This window comes from Harmonia axyridis, chromosome 2 (assembly GCF_914767665.1).
Source record: "Harmonia axyridis chromosome 2, icHarAxyr1.1, whole genome shotgun sequence".
In the NCBI taxonomy this organism is placed as follows: Eukaryota; Metazoa; Arthropoda; class Insecta; order Coleoptera; family Coccinellidae; genus Harmonia; species Harmonia axyridis.
In genome coordinates, this window is record NC_059502.1 from 21,670,790 (window position 1) to 21,695,220 (window position 24,431).

Consider the following 24,431-nt stretch of genomic DNA (forward strand, 5'->3'; position numbering starts at 1 on the left):
CTTCTTAATGAGAGGATATTCCGAAGACATTACCATATACGGCTATGTTCAATCTGTAGAATCCTTATATAGGAATGAGTTGCGGCGGTTCGTATCCGAAAAGACTTTTTGATTTCGACTGAAATTATGCTGAATAAATACGGTAATGAGTTTTTTCCTGAAATCGTTCAAGAATGGTTACTTTCTTGGAGCATATTCAGAATACAAATAAGGTTAATCCAGTATTCTGGTCCGTCACTACGCAAAGAATTTTCGAGGATTGTTTTCGTTCCGAAAAAGTTACTTTTCCGCCCTAGGCCATCAAAATTCATCCCTACTGCTTTTTTTCTTATAGGTACACTTTGGTTAGTGAATTCACGCTTAAAACCAACTCATATCAAGAACATACATTTGTTGAATATATTTTCAGATGCATATATGAAACGTTTATTTTCCGCCGTTTTACAAAAGATGGCTGTAGCGGTAAGTGTTAGTCGAAATTAATAGATGGTAGATATCATACAATAAGCTCAGGTATTTGTGAACATAACGCCATCGAAATATTAGTCGATTTGTGACTGCTTCATAAAGTTATTCTCGATTGAACATGTCAGCTTACGACCCAAATTCTCATCATTTGCGGAAGGTTTTAATTTTCTGCCATTATGAAGAAATCTGCGGCTGAGGCTCATCGAATGCTCTCTAATACCTATGGTGAGACCGCTTAGTGAAAGAACGTGGTTTAAACGCTTCCAGAACGGTGATTTTGACATCGAAGATCTGCATGGCGGTGGAAGAGAGAAGGTTTTCGAGATGCAGAATTGGAGGCATTACTTAATCAGACGCAACAGGAACTGGCAGGATCAATGGGAGTGACGCAACATTTCAAAGCGCCTGAAAGTCATGGAAATGATTCAGAAACAAAGAAATTGGATGCCATCCGAGTTGAAGCCAAGATATGTTGAACGGCGTTTGTTTGCTTGTGAACAACTGCTTACAAAGTAAAGACGGAAGGGATCTGCATCGCATGGTGACTGGAGGCGAAAAATGAATTCACTGCGATAATCCCAAATCATGGGGATATCCCGGCCATGCTTCCACGTCGACGTCCAAACCGAATATTCACTGTTCCAAGGTCATGCTCAGTATTTGGTGGGACCAGCTCGGCGTAATGTATCATGAATTGTTAAAATCGACTGAAACAAACAGCAGCAACGACAGAAGCAAAGTTGAACGCCTATGTATCACCTAAATAGTTAGCGACATTGGTGTTTTCTACAATAATTTATCATTATTCCCTTTATTATTTATTTCCGAGAATATTTTCCCGCAGAATATTTAAAAAGCGAAAACCTCACTTGTAATCAATTATCTGTGGTACTTTTTGACGTAGGCTACTTTCTTCAACAAATTCCATGGATAATGTGGTCTGAAGATCATATCGTGAAAACCGTACGAGGTAATTGTACGATTTTTTTTATCGGATTGCCGAAAAGTTTTCAAGTCTTCTGCGAATTTATGTGTCTGAAAGACATTCCATTTTTTTAGAAATGACCTGCAAAAAAAGTCAATAAGCCGATTTATTTAAATGGCATTTTCTATTTTTTTTTGCATATCTGTTCAGGGAATGAGCGCTCAAGAAAACATATATGACATAATCTTCAAATAACCAAAAATTCTATATACTCACCACTTCCAGAAAACCATGGAGTTATTCCATCCCATTCCGTACAAATAGTTCGTTTCGATAAAAACAGAATTGAAATCAGAAATGAAAAAAATGGGGACATGTTCACTCTCTACATTATTTGAGCACTCATGAAGATTTTGTTCCGATAGCACGACCACAATATATCATTTCATCTTATAAGGAAAACCTTGGCTGCATATAAGAATATGCGGCATTGATTTCATGTTTTATTCTAGGTAGTACCTGCTGAATGAAATATCCTACAAAATTTATTATCGTTATAGTGATTCAAGGAAGAAAATTCATTTATCAGGACTAGTCACTTTCAGATCAGGGAGGAAGATATGACAACTCGGATTAGATAGACATCTTCATTCAATGAATAAAATCAACAGATTAGAGAATTCCAATACAAGTAAGCTTATGAGTTGGAGAGAATTGGTCAGTCTTTTTTATTGTTATGAAATACTTATTGGAATGCTTCGACTTCGATAGTTTCTAGGAAAAAAAATAGAAGAGGCAATTATTAAAGTCGAAATTAAAGTGATTATAGTTCACCACAGTATTTCATTGGATGAACCCAACTTTTTTGGATAGGAAAAATGATCTTCTCCATGAGTTTGTTTTAGAATGAATTAATACAAGAAGAAAAAAAAAAGTAATATATACTGTTATGTCAAAAAAGTACAGATATTTGAGCAATGAAACATTTTTTTCATTATTAAATTTATTGCCACTTTCAAATAAGGCCATTCCGAAAGGTTAAATGAAAAAATGAATGAACAACTTATCGAATCATCAGTCCAAACATTTTGCTTTCGATGGTGGAGGAAGCACTTTTGGAAGAATGCATTTTTGATCATTTTGAACAATTTTGATTTCTTTCATGTTTGTGGATATTCGTCTCCCTCAGAATAATAAACATAGATATAGGGAGCATATGTCATTTTCAGTAAGCAAATTTTGTCCCCAACATGAACTATCAAATTTGACATGAAGCGCGCGGAAATGAAAATATATCAGTAATACGATATCGCACTGAATTCGCGAGTTTCTCCACAAAAAACGCACTCTTATGTCCCATAGTGAATAAACCTTCCATATTAACTCAAAATATATTGAAATGAATACCAAAATATATCAGAAATTCAGAAAACAAACTTCAAGCGCGCCAAACGACGTGAAACAACCGATGACACTAGAAGAGCAAAAGTTGTCAAACCTTGGATTTCAGCAGGTAGATACAGAAAATAATAGATATTCTGCTTATTATAAAATCGACAATCGGGAAAAATATCGGATTCCGAATATTCAAATTTGCATATTTAATCGGGAATCACTCAAATAAATTTATTTCATTCAATACAATATAAATTCATAACGATATAGTAAAATTGTGGATTTGAAAATATATCACAATCCGACAACGTAAACTAACCATATTGGGGACATGTAAAAATTAAGTATACTCCCTCTATCTATGTTTATTACTCTATGGTGTCTCCGCAAATTTGTTTGTTCGGTATTTTTATTTATTGAAGACATTATGATAACAATGTAATCTAACTAGGTGATAGATGACATTCAAAGTCCGCGTGAGTACAGGGTGGGCAAATTTCGATGTTTTAGCACTACAACTTTTAAACCAGAGGAGATAGACAAAATCTGATACCCACTTCTCGATCTCTTTTTCTGAGAAACTATCAAGGGTAGTATTCATTTTTGGCTACCTTCTTTTGTTTTCGAGTTATAAGCGAAAATTGGAAAAATGGCGATATCGAAAAACATCTATATCTTCGCTAATACTGATGATAGAGCTCTGAAATTAAAACATTCTACAGGCACTTTTTTACGTGGAATCCAGTGGCGTGCTCGTCTTTTCAAAAGGGTTTTTAATTACGAAGCTATGACCCAAAGTTATGTTTTTTTAAATGGGAACACTATATTTCTGTGACATTTTTTGAAAGCTTAATTTTTCCTGATTTCAAAAATATATATCATCATATGGTTCGTATCAATATAAATAAAAGAAAATGGTCAAAAACCATTTTTTACCTAAGATTCTCATTATTTCTATGGTTTCAACTGTTGACGAGCACAGAAAAATTGAGCTTCCTATAACAAGAGAAGAGTCCTTCCGTTAATATGATTTTTTCGGTGATTTTTACTAATTCCCTTCGTAATTAAATTGTTCAATCATATATACATTGTTTCATGTGCTATTTGAAATGGTATAGTATACCTATCCAAAGTCATTTCGAGGAAGATGAATATTTCAATTATACAAGGTTTGGCTAAGTTTCCAGAAATTCCTTTGGCCCCAGTGAATTTATTGCCTAACAATACTTTTAGATAAACCCCGGTATTTTGCAGATCGCGGTATCCACTTCAAAGAGACATCTATGGCCAAGAGTTTTTATGGAATAGTTCAAGTGACTTTGAATAAAATATACTTGTGCGTATTCATTCTGGAGACCTATGAAAATAATCTTCTGATGCATCCATCTCATTACAACTCTTTCGATTGAAACAATCGATCCTGTGGATCTTTTCGTTATTTCCGAATCTATTTTTAGATAAAAAATTTATAAAATATACTTACCTAGATTCGAATTTTGTATAAATTAGTAAAAAGCATAGAAATAATCAGATTGATGGAAGGACTCTTCTCTTGTTATAGGAAGCTCAATTTTTCTGTGCTCGTCAACAGTTGAAACCATAGAAATAATGAGAATCTTAGGTAAAAAATGGTTTTTGACCTCTTTCTTTTATTTATATTGATACGAACCATATGATGTTATATATTTTTGAAATCAGGAAAAATCAAGCTTTCAAAAAATGTCACTGAAATATAGTGTTCCCATTTAAAAAAACATAACTTTGGGTCATAGCTTCGTAATTAAAAACCCTTTTGAAAAGACGAGCACGCCACTCGATTCCACGTAAAAAAGTGCCTGTAGAATGTTTTAATTTCAGAGCTCTATCATCAGTATTAGCGGAGATATAGATGTTTTTCGATATCGCCATTTTTCCAATTTTCGCTTATAACTCGAAAACAAAAGAAGGTAGCCAAAAATGAATACTACCCTTGATAGTTTCTCAGAAAAAGAGATCGAGAAATGGGTATCAGATTTTGTCTATCTCCTCTGGTTTAAAAGTTGTAGTGCTAAAACATCGAAATTTGCCCACCCTGTACAGATGATCATTGTATCAACTCAGCGGAAAGAAAGTTATTTCGACATTCTTTCCAGGGGATCTTTCTAAATGATCAATTTTCGGTTACTTTCTTGACAAGGTGCAAGTCAAAACTTGAATTTTCAATTCAATGATTCAATAATATTACATGGTGTCCACAATTTTTAACCATATTATCTTGAAACTTTACGGTAAGCAACCATCTCTTCCTTTCAATATTTTTGCGGGGGAATCTGTCCGTAATTAAAAACAACAGTTGAAGTAGATATCTATCGGGTGTCCCAAGGTGAGTGGCCTATTAGATTATTATGGAAACTATTGATGGTACAGATTTCAAATTTTGTGAATAGATATTTGGCCATGTAAGGTACATTTTTAAAATAATTCCACATTTCCAGTGTTGCCGGATGTACGACAATTTGGCAACAACTTTGTTATTTTGAATGGGACATCCGGTATTTCTATTTTTTTTATGATACTCCATAAAATATTAAAACTATTCACTCTCACTTTTCCTCCTCTATCTTCAACGGTTTTTGAGTTATTAATTATTTTTCGAAATTTTAGATCAAATTGGCGTATTACGAAAATGGCTCTAGTTCGCTCAATATTTGAGATTTAAGTCAGAAATTTTGCAAGTCGTTAGATATTGATCTGATCTGTGTCACTGCTTTTGAATTATGGTTGTCAATAATACAGGACGGACCAAAAAAAATCATCATTTGCCAAGTTAAAAAATTGTAAAAAAGTCAATTTTTTCAAATTAGACACCTAGTATATTTTTCAATTTTTGGAATCAGTACAACACACTCTACAATTTTTCTATTCACGTCCCTATACCTATCTCAACTGGATTCCGAGTTATATGCGTTATATGTGTATATCTTTCTTGAGCCATTATTTATAGAAAAACCTCGGAACAAAACACCTGTTAGGCAATAATTTTTTATTTAGACATTTATGGATTGAACTGATTCATTGATATATCGATCTATGAACGACATAGAGAAAATAACAATACAAAAGAAATTAACTTATTGAATCAATGTGAAATCTAATAAACGCATATAACTCGGAATCCAGTTGAGATAGGTATAAGGACGTTAATAGAAAAATTGTAGAGTGTGTTGTACTGATTCCAAAAATTGAAAAATATACTAGGTGTCTAATTTGAAAAAATAGACTTTTTTACAATTTTTTAACTTGGCAAATGATGATTTTTTTTGGTCCGTCCTGTATTATTGACAACCATAATTCAAAAATAATGACACAGATCAGATCAATATCTAACGACTCGCAAAATTTCTGACTTAAATCTCAAATATTGAGCGAACTAGAGCCATTTTCGTAATACGCCAATTTGATCTAAAATTTCGAAAAATAATTAATAACTCAAAAACCGTTGAAGATAGGGGTGGAAAAGTAAGAGTGAATAGATTTAATATTTTATGGAGTATCATGAAAAAAATAGAAATACCGGATGTCCCATTCAAAATAACAAAGTTGTTGCCAAATTGTCGTACATCCGGCAACACTGGAAATGTGGAATTATTTTAAAAATGTACCTTACATGGCCAAATATCTATTCACAAAATTTGAAATCTGTACCATCAATAGTTTCCATAATAATCCAATAGGCCACTCACCTTGGGACACCCGATATATCTTCATTAATTCACATATCTCGTTCGGTAAACTTTTCTTAATATGCTAGTAGATTCATTTTATTTTGTAGCTACTCTATCAGACTATCAAGGCGTAATGCCGCAATATGTATAGGAATGTAAAATATGCCAACATAGTATTACTTTATGACTTCTTTTAAGTGGAGCAGAAGCGCCGCCGCAGCTGATTACCACTGGTTAAACTTAAACCGCATTACACCTTACCATACAACTCAAGCGTTTTCAAATTTTCACTTGGAAATGACCTGAATGAATGAAGTTGAGCATTGAAAAAGCTTTATTGCTGCTCATTCTTAAGCGACTTCTCAATATCAAAAATTGTAAATTGTAAATGGTGGTTTCATACATTGGCCAATACTTTCTCCCGATTTATCATCTCTCGACTCTCTAGTGGAATTGTTTCGAATGAATAACTAAATAAAGGAAATACGTTTACTATAAATGATCATTTGACCCGAATTAATAGAAAAAATACAGCAAATGTAACGAAATGATTTATTATTTCTACTTTCATCAAAAAAATTTCCCAGACATAATTTTAAGTATGTAATCTTTGGGCGGATGGATGATTTTTATTCTATTCAAAATCTAAAAAATGAAAATTTCAGCGGATCGAAATTGACATATCACAGGATGTAAACTCTAAATTAGAATATTTATACCAACTTTCGGTTAAAAATCTTGTAAAGTGCAGATGCTATAAGAAAAAAATTATAAAAAAATCAAACTGCAACACCCTGTATCTCGAAAACAAATCGTTCGTAGTCCCATGTTTATAGGACTTTTATTCTTATTTATTATTTCATTATTGTCCGAGGAATCTCTCATTTTCATTTGCACTTCAATTTGGGAACCCCCCCTGTATGAATGATTCGAAAAATTGCTCGGTAAGTTCTTTTTGTCGATTTGCTTCCCAAACAGAAATAAAAGGAAAATATCGAACTTCCACTTCATTTTCTTTTGTACCAAAATCGCACGGAAAGATATCGATAAAAATCCTACATAAATGGATTGATTGATTTCAAAGTGCAAATGGGTGAATGGAATCCCAATCGTTGGCGATCTCATCTCATGTTTGTGCTTTTCCACTTGTCTTTTATTACATGTTTATATGAGGAATTTACATACTGTTTGGATCATCAAACCTTCAGAATATCATGAGGGATTTGTTGAGGTCATAATTCAAAGGATGGACACCTTATGAGTAGTAGGAAGTACTGCTGACTGAAAATTGGACAATAATTCTTCTTCTATTGATGAAGAGGATAATTTTCTGAACGAATGAAAAACAACCCACATGGGCGCCCGCAGGGGAGGGCCAGGGGGGTCCATGCCCCCCCCCCCCCCCTGAGATTTTGATTGCCTTATTTTTCAGCACAACACCCTCAATATTACTCTCTCAATCCAAAGGGATTGGAAATGGATTCACAACAAATTTCCGGTTTTCAATGACAATCATGGACACCTTTACCTATCGTTTTTCAATAATTTTCATTTTGCCCCCCCTGAGAAAAATTTCTGCGGGCGCCCATGACAACCCATATACATCATTGAACAGATCAGCTTAATTTTCAGCAAACCAGAAGATGAAAAATTGCTTCCTCAGAGTAATAAACATAGATATAGGGAGCATATGTCATTTTCAGTGCGCAAATTTTGTCCCCAACATGAACTATCAAATTTGACATCAAGCGCGCGGAATTGAAAACATATCAGTGATCACTCAATTCGCGAGTTTCTCTACGAAGAACGCACTTCTTATGTCCCATAGTGAATCAAAGTTTCATATTAACTCAAAATATATTGAAATAAATACCGAAATATATCACAAATTCAGAAAACAAACTTCAATCGGGCCAAACGACGTGAAACAACCGATGACAAAAAGTTGGAAAACCTTGGATTTCAGCAGCTAGATACAGAAAATAATACATATTCTGCTTATTATAAATTCGACAATTCGGAAAAATATCGTATTCCAAATATTCAAATTTGCATATCCAATCGGGAATCACTCAAATAAATATATTTCATTCAATATAGGTAATATACAGGGTGTTCTGATTTGTTTCCGACAAACTGAAACGGGTGATAGATCACATCATTTTAAGCAAAAAAGTTCTTATGAACATGGGTCCGGAAATGCTTCGTTTCCGAGATACAGGGTGTTAAAGTTGAAAAAATAATTCGCTTCTTCTTAAATATCTTTCGACTGATTCCAAATAATTGCATGAGAGTTGGTACATAGGGTTTTTTGAGGTGAGAAATTCAAATTTGTGGTCGATTTGGTTGTATTTTCTAGAGGGCGCCACTGGCAATCATTTCGTCCCCTTTAAACCGTAGCAACTTTTCTGTGCTACCCTGTACGTCATTCTGGACCCTGGATTCCCCTGACTTTTCCAGTTAAAAAAGGTATAACTCATTTAAGTTGCTAGGGGCAACCGTTTCAGAGAAAAACGCATTTAAAGCCAAATCCATATTTTTGTAATCTCTAAAACATGTAGAAACAAATTTGTAATAATTTTAAATTAAATATTTTTTAGAAGTAACAATTTAGAACAAAACAAAATAACATAATAATTTTTAAAGGTGTTCGAAATGTCCACCGTTCTGTTGAATGCACAAATGACATCTTCGAATGATTGATTCTTTTACATTCAACAATTGTTGCGGCAATAGGTTTAAAATGGCTATACACAATGACAGATTTGAAGTGTGTTAGGTTCAGATGTCATTAATTATAATTATAGTTAACTAAGTTAATAGCTTATCAACAAATACAGGAAAATGGTATTGGTTACCAAAGGCCGGAACGAAGCATACAAAGAAGAAATCATCTACAGAGAAATAGGATTTTACAGACCTTCGAAGAAAATAAAAACTCAGTATTCGTAAAGCATCCCAACAACGCAATATTTCAGGAAACAGAATATTCAGAACTTAAAAACAACAATTACATAGCATACCACTTCTACTTATTAGTGGGCAATAGAAAATCCGCATGCATTTCGCCTTAGAAATTTTCAAAATGAATTTAAATTTAATATTTGAATAGGAATAATTTCATGAAAGGATTTCGAAGCAGTCAAAACATATAAAAAAAAAACGCGAATTAGTTTTTCAACTTTAACACCCTGTATCTCGGAAACGAAGCATTTCCGGACCCATGTTCATAGGAACTTTTTTGCTTAAAATGATGTGATCTATCACCCATTTCAGTTTGTCGGAAACAAATCAGAACACCCTGTATGTTTATTACTCTATGTTTGCTTCATAGGAGGAATTCAGGAGTGTTGTCATAGAAATATTTTCCTGCGTTACTTATGTCATAGAGGACACACCAAAATCGTGCCAGATAAGAACGAAGTCTCACTTCACCGCGGGGTTCACCACACCGAACACCTCACGAAGATGGATAAATAGGGCCCGGCACGCACCTTTTCAAACTCGACAATCGAATTACACTGACTCACCATGGGAAAGATCGCCCGATGGGATGTGAAGTGGCATAGGCCCCCTACTCAAGACCACAAGACCAGCAATAAATGTCACCTCACTCTCAGGTGGAAACATGTGCAGTTATATGCATCGACCTCTCCATCTAACGATAATGACGAAAAGCAGGCGAAAGGTCCGATTCACAGTTATGAAAAACCTTAATTGAAGTTATTATGTGATCTTCCGTGGAATACGAATTGTATTAATGTATTTATGCATCTCTTGCTCTTTAGGTGCGGATGTTTCGATTTGAGATTATATCCAAGGGGGCATATTTAACCTAAATACTATTTCGATTGGTTCCAATCTGTTTTTACGACATTCTTTGACCAGCATATGAAATATTCATTTTATAAGAGACAATCTTAAGTATATAGAACCTAGCAATCGACCTCATGCAAATGTTTTGCGGGAAAAACCTGATACATGACTTTATAAAATGTCTAGAAATGCTGGTGTGGCCACTCTCTCTTGAAAGAGTTTAAGATAAAATTGGTAATTTCTGAAGAAACCAGCCTTTTTGGATTTCAAGGATATTCTCAGCTTCACTTGATTTCCGCATCGTTTCTTAAGTCAATCACATCAAATTTCTTGGAAATATGAACCTTACATCAATTAGAGCCTTCTGATGGAAGAAATGGAAGTTTTTCGCTTTCCTTTGAATTAAAATATGGTGGATGAACCAGTGTTTTTAGAAATCTTGTGAGAACTACAGGGACGAATTCGTAAGAATACTTGGCTGGTAGATCTATCTAATCGGTAGATCAATTGCTGATAGTTGCACAGAGTTGGCAGATAAATTGAAATGGTTAATCCACATAGCAAAAAGATCAAAAGAAGTGATAAATTTATAGTCACAAAGTTGGTAGATCTATAAAATAGAGGCCGATGTAGTTGATCTCAATGCATGATCAAAGCAAACAATCTGCAACACTTTTCAGTGAGGTTTATGAAGCCACAAAGAGCAATTTTTTATTGTTAGGAAGGACTTTTTTATAAACCGTTCTGTAACTTTGGAATGACCTTAAAACTTGAGTGAAGTCAATGGGGGAGAGAGTTCCAATTCTTTTTGTTATACAAATCAGTTTGAAGGTTGATTATTGCAAAACTGGTTGGTAAGTAATGCTTCAGATAGGATACCAGGGCATTGTGGTATTGAAGGAAATGAAAAGGCCGATGAACTTGCAAAAAGGGCTTCAAGGTTGACATTTGTTGGTTCTGGGCTCTTCTGTGGGCTTAAAAAAACCAATACAAGACAGAGGTCCAACATCCTCTGGAGGAATGCTCTGGGTCTTATTCAGGCAAAGAAATTCGAGGTGCTTTCACCGACCTATACCAAAGAGCTCCTGAAGCTACCACGAGCTGAGCTTCGGTTAACGATGATATGAGATCTTCAAGGTAAAGGAAAGGAGGCAGAAACAGCCGACCACATAGTGTGCAAATGCCTCGAGCTGACTCCCCTAAGGCTCCTAAGGATGTAGTGATTGATTCTAACAATTATGGCCTCAGCATTATGTGCTAAGTATTCTATGCTCTCAGATTTTTTGGACTTAGTATTAAATTATGAATTGCTGACATAGATTACTCACGTTTACATTCATAGGCATTCTTGGCAGTTGCTCTCCTCCAAGGAGCATCATGGTAGAAAGGCAAACACTCATTACAATCTGGACCAGCAGTGTTGTGCTCACACTTGCATACTCTTCTCCTCTTACCGTCCAGTCCAGTGGATGAGATGCACTCAGAAGCGTGACCGTTGCACTTGCATCTTGCACCAACAGCTACATCAGCTATGGCGTAGAAGTACGAACGTAACACTTGTTCGTCACCAAAAACTTCTTCACCGAAGGTGTTTAACCGATCAAGGGTGATTCGGATGTCTGTTGCAGTTACCCATTCCTGAAAGAAAGAAAAACTGTTAGCTTATGGTGATCTGTTAGAATTGGATAGGATGGTTTAATAGCGATACTGACTAATTCAGATTATCATCCTCTTCAAGAACTGTAGTAGTTAATATTAAAAGTCCAGAGGATTTAGGTCTTCATGTACCCATCCTTGGTATAGGAAGACTTGTCGCTCCTAATGATCTTATTAAAAAAATCTGGATCTGCATGATGTTTTCGCAAAATTTGCTGGCAAAATTGAATTTCGTTGAAGTGAATAATTATGTAATATTTTCGCGCGTAAACAATTGCCATTGTTCACTAAGTAATGCAATATCGAAGATTTCTAAACAGAATTGACAAACTTGATTTTGTCAGAAACGTACCCATTTGGATAAAAACAGCCATATCTTTTTTCTTTGAATAACAAATGACTTGTGTGATACCTCTTTTAAACACACTATGAAATAGACAATTTATTGGTGTAACGTGTGTTATGTAATTCATTATTTTCAAAAAAAAATATATCTCGAAAACGGTAAGACTTTTATAATGGGAATTTTGTCATAGCAGGTGGGTTATCCTTTGATCAACATTCTCCCTCGGTTTGACGTGGTCTTTACGAGACACCCTGTATAAAGATGTAGTATTCAAGGTCATTTAACTTTAGTGTTTTTTCGTCATCTTTCGCGATATTCTGTTTGACCATACTATGATACTGGTACCGTTATTATAAAGTTTTGGACGAAACTGGTAATTGTTATTCTGTGCACAGCGTGTTCCTAAATTGAAGGTACAAAAAAAATGAGAGAATCTTTGGATAATTAGAAAAAATACATACATGGACCCACAAACGCCTTGTTGTTGAGATACAGAGTTTTTCTTATAGTTCTACTTTTTGTGATTATTATACCAGTTTATCTAATCTTTATTAATCATTGCTACATGTTGGGTAAGTAACTATCAAAACCTATAATTATTTTATTCATAAAAGCTTCCCAGCAGAATAATTTGATTTGATCTGAGATCGATAATAAATTGTCGGAAATTAGCATACGCAAGCCACTTATGTAGAGATTCAGCAGAAACTTTGTTTTAAATATTTTGGTAAGAGTGAAATTAAATAAAACAGAAACATAGAGAAACCACGAAGGTACTGGTAGTGTGATATTATCACATCAAAACCTATGGAGAACATAAGTGATTTGTAGAAAATCAAGTATTGGAGAAATGTCAGTAACATTTCACATATAAGCATCTTTCCATCCTGAAGGCCTGAGCAAAATTGAGATTTTTTGCTGGAGAGGTAGATTGGCTACAGCTTAGCCGTTCAAAAAAGCGTCACTTTTGATCTTTTGATCTAATATCCAACTCAATCAGTACTATGGAGTTCTTCGATAGTGCTGGCAACTTTGCCAACATTCTTAGGAGCCTCAGCTACCACATCGTCAGGAGTAAGAACTGGCCCTCCTTGACATGTGGTTCTTAGACCAGCCAGTTATGGACAGTACGTGTTCGGATGCTTCTTTCTCCAACTTGCAGAGCCGGCATATTTCCCACAATGACTCTTCAGCTCTTGAGAGCTGTAGAAGCTTCTTGCACGCAGTTTTTTGTTTGCGCACTTACGGGTGTGTCCAGAGTGTCTCTTTGTTTCTCAGTTTCCACTAGCAATTCACCACTCTGTAGTGTTCTTTTCCAAGCCCAGAAAAAGTTTCGGGTCGGTTAGGTGTTGCCCTTGATGGCTTCTTTTTGTTGTGCCCCTTTGACATTCCTTTAACAACACCCTTTGGTTTGACCACTTTTTTCAGTTTGCAAACGATGCACAAACTAGTAATTGCAGTTCATGTAACTCGGCGGCCAATTTTCCTATTATGTTAGCTTTGTCAGAGGTGTTGATATGGTGATAATTTTGAACTCGAGGCTTTATTACACTTAACGAAACTAGGAAATTAATTTACCTAACACTTTTAATGTCAATGAACAGAGGAGAAATGAAGAAGTAAGTTCGTTGACTATAAATTTAATTAACTGGATAGGTTAAGAGACTTTATCTTTCGGCTAGACCTCAGCTACTGGTATCGAATTATGAATATGAAAGACGGAAATGCATTTCCGACTGACCACTATCAAGTAGTAAAAAAAAACTGCCCTTATTGACTACGAAGAAGATTTCTTTTATGGGGATACTCCATTCTATACTGGTGTTTCGTGTCGACTTCTCATTTTTTCACCAGAATAACTGAAGTCATCCCGAAAAAAACTCATCCAATATATGGATTCGACCTCCCAACAACCCCTCAAATTCGATCAAACTCTTTGTGATTAATGATAAGTCGAAAATACTGTGACTGACATATTATATCTCATATGATTTATGGCAGGAATAAATACTTACAGCTAGCTGGTTTTGGTCTGAAACTTTGCACATTCTCGGAATATTTGCGTGCTAGGAAAGCTTTCAAAACAGCCCCCAGTGGTATTTCATACATGGTCGTTGACACGAAACGTTAGACAAAGGCAATTGTTTGTAGGGTGAGGTTGAGTATTTTTTCCTGTTCTTTCGAAAATTCTGAGTGAAATACTCCGGATCACGAATTCAAAGAATTTTCATTGTGGGAAAAATGACTGCTAAGTGACGTAAGTGGATGTCTTTGATTAATTATTTTCTGTTGAATGCGCATGAGTGTTTTCTTCAGTTTTTATCTATACTATATGATTAATAAGCGTAGTACTTTTTATTCACGAATAATGTTTATACTTCTTATGTTACACAAATAAATAAAGATCAATTCTTTTACTTCGTCACTAGTTTTAAAATTTTGAACTCGTGGAATAATAGCAATGCTTTCTGCACTTGTATTATGATAATCGCGTTACCAGAATCATAGAAAATTCAAGAAGAATATGGGGAAAAAACCTGATAATTTCGTGAAATTTCAAGCAGCTCCGTCTATCTATATTTATTAGTCTGAGTATCTAGCCAATAACTTGATGGATGTTGATTTTCAGAACGTCAAAAACCTTAGAATTATTGGGATAAACACGATTAAACATAAATCACAAGATCTTGGTGGCCAATTCACATCACCGAAACAAGAAATGACGTGTCCTTCGAATTTTTCTTGCAATTGATTCAAAACGAGCCTTGTTATGTGTCTTGTTGCAACATCTTGCTGGAACCACATCTCTTTCAATTCCATATCATAAAATTAGGGCCCAAAAAATTGGTAATTATTTTGCTATAACGATGAGAATTTGAGGGAAATATTCTTCTTTGCGCATCATACAGTGACTTATGTGGATGTAATGGTCTCTCAGCATTTACATGAGGATTTTCACTACCAAATATGCCAAATATTTTGCTTGTTTACATAGCCACCGAGTGAAAAATATGCGTTCAAGCACCCAATCAGCATATGTTCTACGCATTCCATGGTCAGCTGGCTTCAATTGTTGTATCAAATGAACCTCATATGGATGGAGATGCTAATCCAGATGCAAAATAGGCTAAAGCGTCCATTAAGGAAGGTCCAAAAGTTGTGCGCGCCATGGAATGAATAAATTTGGATCTTCTTCAATATTTACAGCTGAAATATACTCGGTCGAGCCTTAAAACATCAGTAACTGATCCGATCTATTCGAATTTTTCACTTTCTTACCAATCGTATGCTCAGATGGACGTTTATGTCGAGCATAATCTACTCGTTATGCACGAAATTTACTTACTTCATCTTCTTCAAGTGTTTTCTCTGCGTAGGAGGTTAGCAATCTTCATGGTTATATTAATTTTGGACACGGCTGCTCTGAAAAGTTTGTTGGGTGTGCAGCCATACCATTCTCTCAGGTTACTTTTTCTCCTTTTCAAACAAACCAATCTCCAGCCAGAATTGCCCCTGTTCGAGAGAGTCTGCATATGGGCTCAGCCTGAAAGACTATGTACCTACCCAATCTAGGTAGTGTGCATGTCAGTCTTGATCCTGGGCCCTGGGGCAACAGGAGTCTTGGCGATTCGATTCCAGGACTGGTTTTCTAAGATTTTACGTAGCGATGATATTATTCTTCTTCCTACGTTCTCATAAAATCCCATTTTGAAATGTTGTTTTATAGACTTTTCCTTCAACTTTTTTCCTACATTCTTTTTTCCGAACATTTTTTCCAGTATAATCAGTTGAAGCTTGGCGTACCTTGTCTTGTTCTACGTCTGATAAGTCAGAGATATCGTACTTACTACATAATCATAATTTTTGTTGTAAGTTGCGAAAGATGCATATTGTTAAATGGTTTACTTCAACATATGGTTTTATGACGCTCTTTTAAGACGCTACGGATGACAGTTCTATTTGACATATTTCATTGAAACAGGGATGTGTAATCTGGACCACCGACCACGACATGAAAAACCCAAGCATCCTACAAAATTTCGTATCAAGCGACCTCAGAACCACAGAAAATTTAAACGGAATACCGAAAAGCAAGGGGAAAACACTGAAGTAAAGTTTGCTTTAGTCCCAGTTCCAGGCTCGGCAGTGGCGGAGTCAGGTATCGATTATCTCCCCGATCCCGGATGATATGTTACAATTATACAAAATTTGAACCATTATAATTAGAGAATTTAATCTTTTCGCGGTGTGTTTTGCTTATCTGACGGAAGAGGAGATATAATACGATCGAAATACTATCGGAATTTTTTCATAAGCCTTTTCTTCTCCTCAATAAATATTTTCCACTAAGTGATAATTGACATGGTGTTCAAAGTAGGTAGTCTTATTCTATTTTTTCACGACATGTCGATTTGCAGATCAATTGAGTAATTGAACGCCATAAATATTGAACTTCGAGGAAACATATTTCGAAAATAAGTAAGGAAGTATCTTCAAGTGTGTTCAGAAAACTTCACAATATTAGAAAACGTTGATAGTCACTAAAATATTTTTATAGAAGTAGTGCTTTTGGACATTAGTTCATTAATACGCCCATTGCGCCCTTGGAGATTATATGTATGGAATTAGATACATTCATGGGTGAGGTGAAGTTTGAATATTCGTCACTCAGTATTATTTGAATAATCCAAATTCTCTATGAATTTAGCTTCTGTACTTCCTCTATAGTCCGACACAATCTCAAATGTCCTTTTATTTCCATAGGTATGATGACATCACTGACAGATTTCAAATTGCGATTGTCCAACGCAAAATCTTACAAGTGAATGGTACATGTTGAAAATACCGAAAGATGGATGATGATTCACAGTTCGTGGTCGAGGAGGTGAGCAAAATCGTCAAGGACATAATAGAACAAACCCTGTGCGGAGCCTGCTATCAGCAAGACAAAGTGAACCAATGGAGTGCTACAATATCTGAACAAAGTTTAGGCTCATTGAGTAAGCTGAAAAAATCGTTCAAGTATGTCGTGACCTGTTCCATCATGCAGAAGACTGGCGCAGGCCTTCATACTGCTAGTTCTTGCTACTGGGATTGTGCTACTGATGGAACATGTACTGTTCGGTGGGAGAACAAATCCATGTATTGTATTGTCTCTGTATTCGGACTGGCTATCTAAATTGATTATTTTACTCATTATATATTATTCTTTTATTTAACATTTCAACTTTGAATGTAAAGTGTCTACATCTACACGTGTATTTTTATAAATTTTGATCAATTTCGCATGATATTATTCAATTTCTCTCCTTGCAAAGATTGATATACACTGTGTCCGTAAAGTATGGAACAAATTCATTTTTAGCTAAACAGACCATTTTAAGAAATAATCCTGAAACACGTCGATTTTTTATTTTAATTTACCGTATTTTAAAATAATAATCTAATATACAGGGTGAATTACTTTCGAGTAATGACGTCATCGTCTCGATTATCCGATTACTCTAGCTGATGATTCCAAAAATGTATCACATGTTGATTCCAATTGGTACAGGTTGGACAAAAATACAATAGTTTTGTGTGGGCTCATAAAGTAACGCGTAACATTCTTCATTAGTTAAATTAACAATATTATCAAAAATACCTATTGTCTAGCGGCAATTGGTTTGAATGTAACACCCTGTAGTTTGTTACATTTTTAGATGAATAAAAATGAGCTGTTTCCAAACATGTTTGGTACTTGTGGTCTAGCAGACAGAATATGAAAGAAATTATTTCTTACTAATTAAAAAAAAACATATTCTTCTAGTTTTTCATGAAACGTCATTATTTGTATATTGTATTTTCGATAATATTGTTAATTTAACTAATAAAGAATGTTACGCGTTACTTTATGAGCACACACAAAACAATTGTATTTTTGTCCACCCTGTACCAATTGGAATCAACATGTGATACATTTTTGGAATACGTTCAGCTAGAGTAATCGGAAAATTGAGACAATATGGGGGTGTTCCATTAAAAAAAAATGACGGTGACGTCATTACTCGAAAGTAATTCAACCTGTATATTAGATTATTATTTTAAAATACGGTGAATTAAAATAAAAAATCGACGTGTTTCAGGATTATTTCTTTAAATGGTCTGTTTAGCTAAAAATTAATTTTTTCCATACTTCACGGACACAGTGTATTCTCTGATCCCGAGTCCACCAAAGATTAGAACATCGGGATGAAACAGTTTTTGGAGTCTGTTGTAAAAAATGCATTTCAAATCATTCTGTTTTTGTCTGTATGTCTGTATGTATGTACGCAAACCCTCAAAACAGCGACTTCTACAATTCTTATACAATATTAATGATATTTGATATGAGTATCCTGTTTGGGCTGTATATGGTCCTATATATGTACGAATTTTAGCATCTCCGGAAATAGGGTACTCCTAAAGCATCCGAAAACTTGAAATTCTGGGTAATTTCATATTGAGACGGCGCAAATATGAAATTCTAAGTCTTCCATATGCTCACGCTGTATCTATGAAACTCCTTTTTTCTGATCCATATTAATACTTACTTAGGTACTTTTATAGATGAAGAACAAACTGTTCACAATTTATGTTGTTTTGATAGGTAGATATATGGCAGGAGAGCATATTAGATCTCAATGTTCATTGACTATTGATATTTTACCGAATGGTTTAGATTTTGTGATGACGAAAAAACTGCAAACTTTTGACAATGGTAATATTTCAGTTCATAGAATACCTAATTCAAATTTAAGTAACAAGTATTCAAACTTAAGTATGTTTTGGATAGTATATTAGAAACTTGTTACAAGTCTACCCAATTAGAAAAAATAATTCAATGATATTTGGCGGTATGTAAAACCCTCCCTTACTTTTAAGTTTTGCACAAGAATTGGTGAAGCCAACAAATTTGTTATTATACAAATTTAATTCAATCAGTGTTCCAGGTATTCATGGTAAGATAATTATGCGAGTCGAAAAGTTTTCACTCAACAAGAAGTATAAAGTAATTATATGAAGATCAAAAAATTATGTCGTTTAAATTGTATCAAGAACAAAATCACATAATAGGAATATAAAAATCATAGTACCTAATTCAGAGATAAGGAAACCGGAAATAAAGCATTGCTCGAATAATTTCAGAATAATCTGTCTTTCAAGATGGCTCTCCAATTATTTATAGACCTCAAAGAAATATAAAAATCTGTTACATACCTGTAATTCAGGACTCGCATCGAAGTTGTAAGCGGATGGTCTGCCCTCTAGTGTCGAGAATGCTGCATTACCCCCAGTTAAAGGAGAGATATCGGAGTATTCTGATTTACAAAGCGCTCTGGTCTCTTCACCTCGGATAGTTCTAGTTGTATCAGGTAACCCATAGGTGTCTCGACAACTCGCACTGTGAAATAATAACTTTTTAGCCAGTGGCACAGCATGAAATATTTTCGGGGTTTATAGAAGTTCTAAGTGGAGAATTACAGAAAAAGAAAATGAAAATATATGGTTACCTGTAATACTGGTACGGAATCCAAGGTCCATCTTCTCTGGTACGCTTGTAAATTGCAAAACTTTCTGGTCTTGGAGAATAGAACCATAACCGAATGTAAGTAATATCGAAGGCTTTCTCTGAAAAAGATAATGTCATAGTGAGATGGGAAATTATGAGGATTTCTAATCTAAGATTTCAATTATTACTTGAAAACAGAACAGTTAAATATTTACGCCTTTCAGGATTGTAGTAGGCTACACCAATCTGTAGTTTTGAAATGATCAACCTAAAAATTTCAAGTTTCTAACATTTTCCCTACGTTCATGAAAACTTACTCATCAAAATTCTACACAGTTGCATAGGAATATCAGATTACCATATTACCACCCAACTATTTCTCTTTCGTCATAGTTCGTATATTTCTTCGAATAGTCGAAATAAAACTGATTTGACACTAGTTTCTAATTTCTATGAAATATTAACTACTGTAAAAAATTTTTAGGTAAAATCCATTAAAAAAAATATGTATCATAGACGTGTGTGTAAGACGTGCATAATGCCTCCTTTTTACTAATGGAATTGTTGCAGATGAGAATTCTACATGTGAAAAAAATTCACTTCACGCTCTTGTTTCATAAATAACTATTTCCTGAGGATCGTAGCATAGAGGATTCTCCATAAGAAAATTATTCGAAAAACTATGCAATAGATGGGATGCAGACCAGCAAAGTTTTTATGTTCAGAAGACTGAATTATAAATATATTGAAGGAAAAATCTACATGAGAATTTTCGTGAAAATTGCATAGATGGAGCATGCGATTGAAAGCTTCTGATATCGTCAGAGCTTTTCTTATTTTTGAAATAAAATCTATCAAACTAAAGCCTACTAATCATGTTCATTTTTCTTGTACGAGTTTATGTTATTTCTGGTTCTTTATGTGTAATGTAATTATGAATTTGAATCTACCTGAATTCTATCGATTCTTGCGGATTATAAGAACTTTTAGCCTGAAAGTAAAAAATAGGTTGCTATCCCACATTGATACCTAATGCTAGACCAATAATTTGATCAGCTGCTTGAATTCGGTTGACCAAAATTAATTTTGATCACTTGAAGTCCAATTTTTGATGAAATATTATTTTAAAGTTATTATGGATTGCCAAAAAACTCCAGAATCGAAGAGAACCAATCTATCTGAATTTAAGTTTGAAAGTTGAGGATTGAAAGCTCGAAGAGTGATATTTATTGTATGAGATTTTTGGATACAAATGGAAAATAGAGTGAGTTTTTCGTTTTTCATTTTCGATATAAGTTGGGAAGTTTTCAGGGTGAAAATAATTAATCCAAATTGTTTGGGTTTAAGTAAGACGTCTAAAATACTGGTGTGTTCACTGATTCGATTTTGTTCGAATTAATTCTGGCGACTCGGCTCGGCATGGATCCCTTTTTTTTCTAAAGGTGACGCTATAGAAAGAGAAACCTACAGTGAATTAATAAACCACAGTGGCGACAAGTGTGTTCTCGTTTTTGATTGGCTGAGCCTAAATATGGCGGCTTTTTGTTTACATTCTCCATTTACCTGATTTTTGGGATTCATTCAGAAAGTAACGCCCATTTTATTTAGTCACAGAGTTTTCTTCAGTTAAATTAAAAATTCGTTCTATATACAATCAAACACTATCATGCCCAATAATTTAGATTTTGACGTTTGTCAGTTCAGTAAATTGTATTCTCAAGTTCTATGTCCCCATTCGCCATTTTTAGGCTGAACATTTCATTTTAAAATTTTCATTTGTTCTGTAAAAAGTAGTTTGTTATTGATTTAACCTCGAAATGACATTGACAGGAAAAACGACACCTTAAGAAACGATGCAGAAATCAAGTGAAAAGGGACCAATAATCAAAATCCAAAAAGACTGATCCCTTCAAAAGTCGTCACTCTAATCCTAAGGTTTTTCAAGAGTAAGTGATCATATCAGTATTTTAGACATCTTAGGTACTTATATGATGTCTCGGAATAAAGTATCTGCTCAGCTTACTGCGTGGACGCAAAGATTTGAAGCTGCACCCTTTTAAAATTGTCTGATGTGTATCTGCCACGAGATCATGAAATTTTTTCAGGCGAATTAATCTCCAGAAAAGGTGACTTTATTAGTCCCCCCCCCTGCAGTCCTGATTTGGCGCCTTTGTACTTTTACCTATAAGGTTTCCTTGAATCTGAAGTTTACGTTAGTAAACCAACTTTCTTGGCTCAGTTGCAAAAAAAAAGATTTCGGCATGAAATGGGTTTATCACGTAGCATACTTGCCAAGTGATCAGAAATTTTAGTTTTGGATTGAATGCAAGGGCGTAGATCTTTTTTTTTTGGTGGGGGTGATAATAATAATAATGAAATGGCCCATAAACATGAGCACGCAAACGCTTTGTTTTCGAGATACAAGGTGTTTCTTGTAGTCCTACTTTTTTGTGATGCTGAACCAGTTTATCGAATATTTATTGATCTTCGCTACAGAGTTGGTAAATAAGCACTAAAACTTATAATTAATTTATTAATCACAGCTAACTAACTGGATCTTTATAATAATTTGGATTTTCCTGAGAATTACTTTAAAGAGCTGAGATTTTTTTCTCGAAATCGATTGCAGATACGACAAAACTACAACATGCCAAAAAGTGTAGTACTAAACCAGAGTTGCTTTTTAAAATTTTCTAAACTACCAGTTGTTCACAAGAAAATAATTCTGGAGGAAAGAAGCGGGCACCCTTCCAAAAAAATATCACCCAGTAGATTTGCATTCAAAATTAGGATATTACTTGAAAACTTGAAATATTTTGAAATATTTATGCCAATTCAAGATATATTGTGAAGGGAGGGTGCTATAAGAGAAAAACTTGAACTTTAACACCTGTATCTCAAAACCAAAGCGTTTGCGGACTCATGTTATAAGACTATTTTCTTGAAATGATCCGAGAAATCTGTAATTTTCGTTTATACCTCCAATTTAGGAGTACCCTGTAAATATAGTCAATTCAAAATTGATGTCTTCACAAATTAATTGCAATTTGACTGAAACACATTGAATTGTACAACACAGCCCAGACAATTTTTCGATGCGAATTACTCAGTTCAGTTCTTTGATGACTACATATTGAAATTTTGTGACGAGAATGATACCAAAAACCGAAAACAACGGGTAAGTGTATACCGATGACGAATGCACAAATTCCAGATCGCAAATAAGGGGCGATGCCGAGAAAGCGGATAGATAAAGGAAAATAATAAACCTCGGACAAAGACGAGCTCGTAGTGCAATAAAAGTACTGATCTTGAAAGCGATAATTAACTCATAAACCGTAAAGGGGTCCGATTTTTTACTGACTTGTGGATTTCAAAGGAAAGTGAAATGATTATTATTGGTTCTATTTATGGAGAAATTTTCGTTCTTCGTCTTTGCGCTATTTCTGAAATTTTATATTTTGAAAATCCTTGATCGCCCTTGATTGAATGCGAGAGTAGACTTTTCGACGACATCATTTTAAGAAGCTAATTCCCAAATTTTCCTAATTAATAAACGAATGGCTTATTTCTTTTAATCGCTTTTTTCATAATTTTTTTTTTTTTTTTGAGACACGTATATCGGTATAACCTTTGTAGTTGAACGAAGTTGTCAGTGCTTTATTGAACAGTCTCTGCGTTGAGCACATCTATTAATGAACTATAAATCAGATATTATTCGACATACGCATACCCAGTAGATAACTTTAGTTGCGAGAGGACAATAGTTGAAATAATCGCCCACACAACCTTTTACGGAAGATAAGTGAAAAGCGGTTGAGGAAATGAGGATGTGTAAATCTGGTGTCGTAATGTTACTTGCGTAGGCGCCTATTGCTTAGATAAAATTGTATCAGAACTAGAAGGGTTCAATTTTTATTGCAATGTCACAGGTCTTCCTTTTTGTATAAGGATTGGAATTTTATTCCCTAAGCTTCTACTATAATTTCTCCAATGTTCTACTGTTGTTCATTTGGGAGAGTTTTCCCCCTTCGGCATAATACTATTTTCCTCTATTTGATTCTTTGAAAGAGGTATTTCCTCTTGTCTTGTTGGAATGTGTATTATCTTTCTTAATTCTCTATTCACGTGCGCTTTTAGTATCTTTATTGTCTTCTTTATTTGATTGTTTAATATTTCCTTAATGAATGTTGGTTGCTAATATACCATGGGGTGCTGACCGCTGTTCTGATTCCTGAATTTAGTGTACTTTGAACTGATCTTTCTTATATCTTTCGTATTATATCAGGTTATTCCTTCATACGTAATGCTTGGTAATAGGACTATTTTCATTATATTCAGCTGTGTTTTTTTAAGGAAAAATTACTTTTTGGGTTGAGTAGCGGGTAGAGTCTCTCGTGCAATTGCCTTCTCTTATTTCTGTATTCTTCTATATGTTTACTAAGTTTCATTCTTTCATCTAGAATTACTCCCAGCTATTTTGCTCCCTTTTTCCATTCTATCATCTGATTTTCAATTTTGACGTTTTCTGCTCTTTCTCTATTGTTGTTCCTCCGAAATAGATTGCAAGTGTTTTCGTCGTATTCACTT

The 24,431-nt window shown here is 34.6% G+C and overlaps 2 protein-coding genes across 4 annotated transcripts in view; one reads left to right on the forward strand and one right to left on the reverse strand.

Annotated features, from left to right (window-relative positions):
* The window catches only part of LOC123672068 (laminin subunit gamma-1), a 76,913-nt gene that overhangs the window by 27,736 nt on the left and 24,746 nt on the right, over positions 1-24,431 (reverse strand). Inside the window, exons 3-5 of one of the 3 annotated variants that reach the window (XM_045606042.1) lie at positions 19,843-19,960; positions 19,550-19,733; positions 11,637-11,946 (exon numbers count right to left, since the gene is read on the reverse strand). In XM_045606042.1, coding sequence (XP_045461998.1) covers positions 11,637-11,946; positions 19,550-19,733; positions 19,843-19,960 — 612 coding nt within the window. Of the gene's footprint in view, positions 1-1,669; positions 1,930-9,870; positions 10,300-11,636; positions 11,947-19,549; positions 19,734-19,842; positions 19,961-24,431 lie in introns of those variants that run through there. The other 2 variants (XM_045606044.1, XM_045606043.1) reach the window with 2 other exon arrangements.
* Positions 17,075-17,596, forward strand: LOC123672083 (dynein light chain Tctex-type 1-like). The gene has a single exon (XM_045606066.1). It carries the CDS (start codon positions 17,163-17,165, stop codon positions 17,487-17,489), a length of 327 nt encoding a protein of 108 aa, XP_045462022.1. The 5' UTR covers positions 17,075-17,162; the 3' UTR covers positions 17,490-17,596.

Coding starts and splice junctions, on each gene's coding strand:
- LOC123672083 (XM_045606066.1), top strand. CDS start 17,163: ATGGATGATGATTCACAGTTCGTGGTCGAGGAGGTGAGCAAAATCGTC.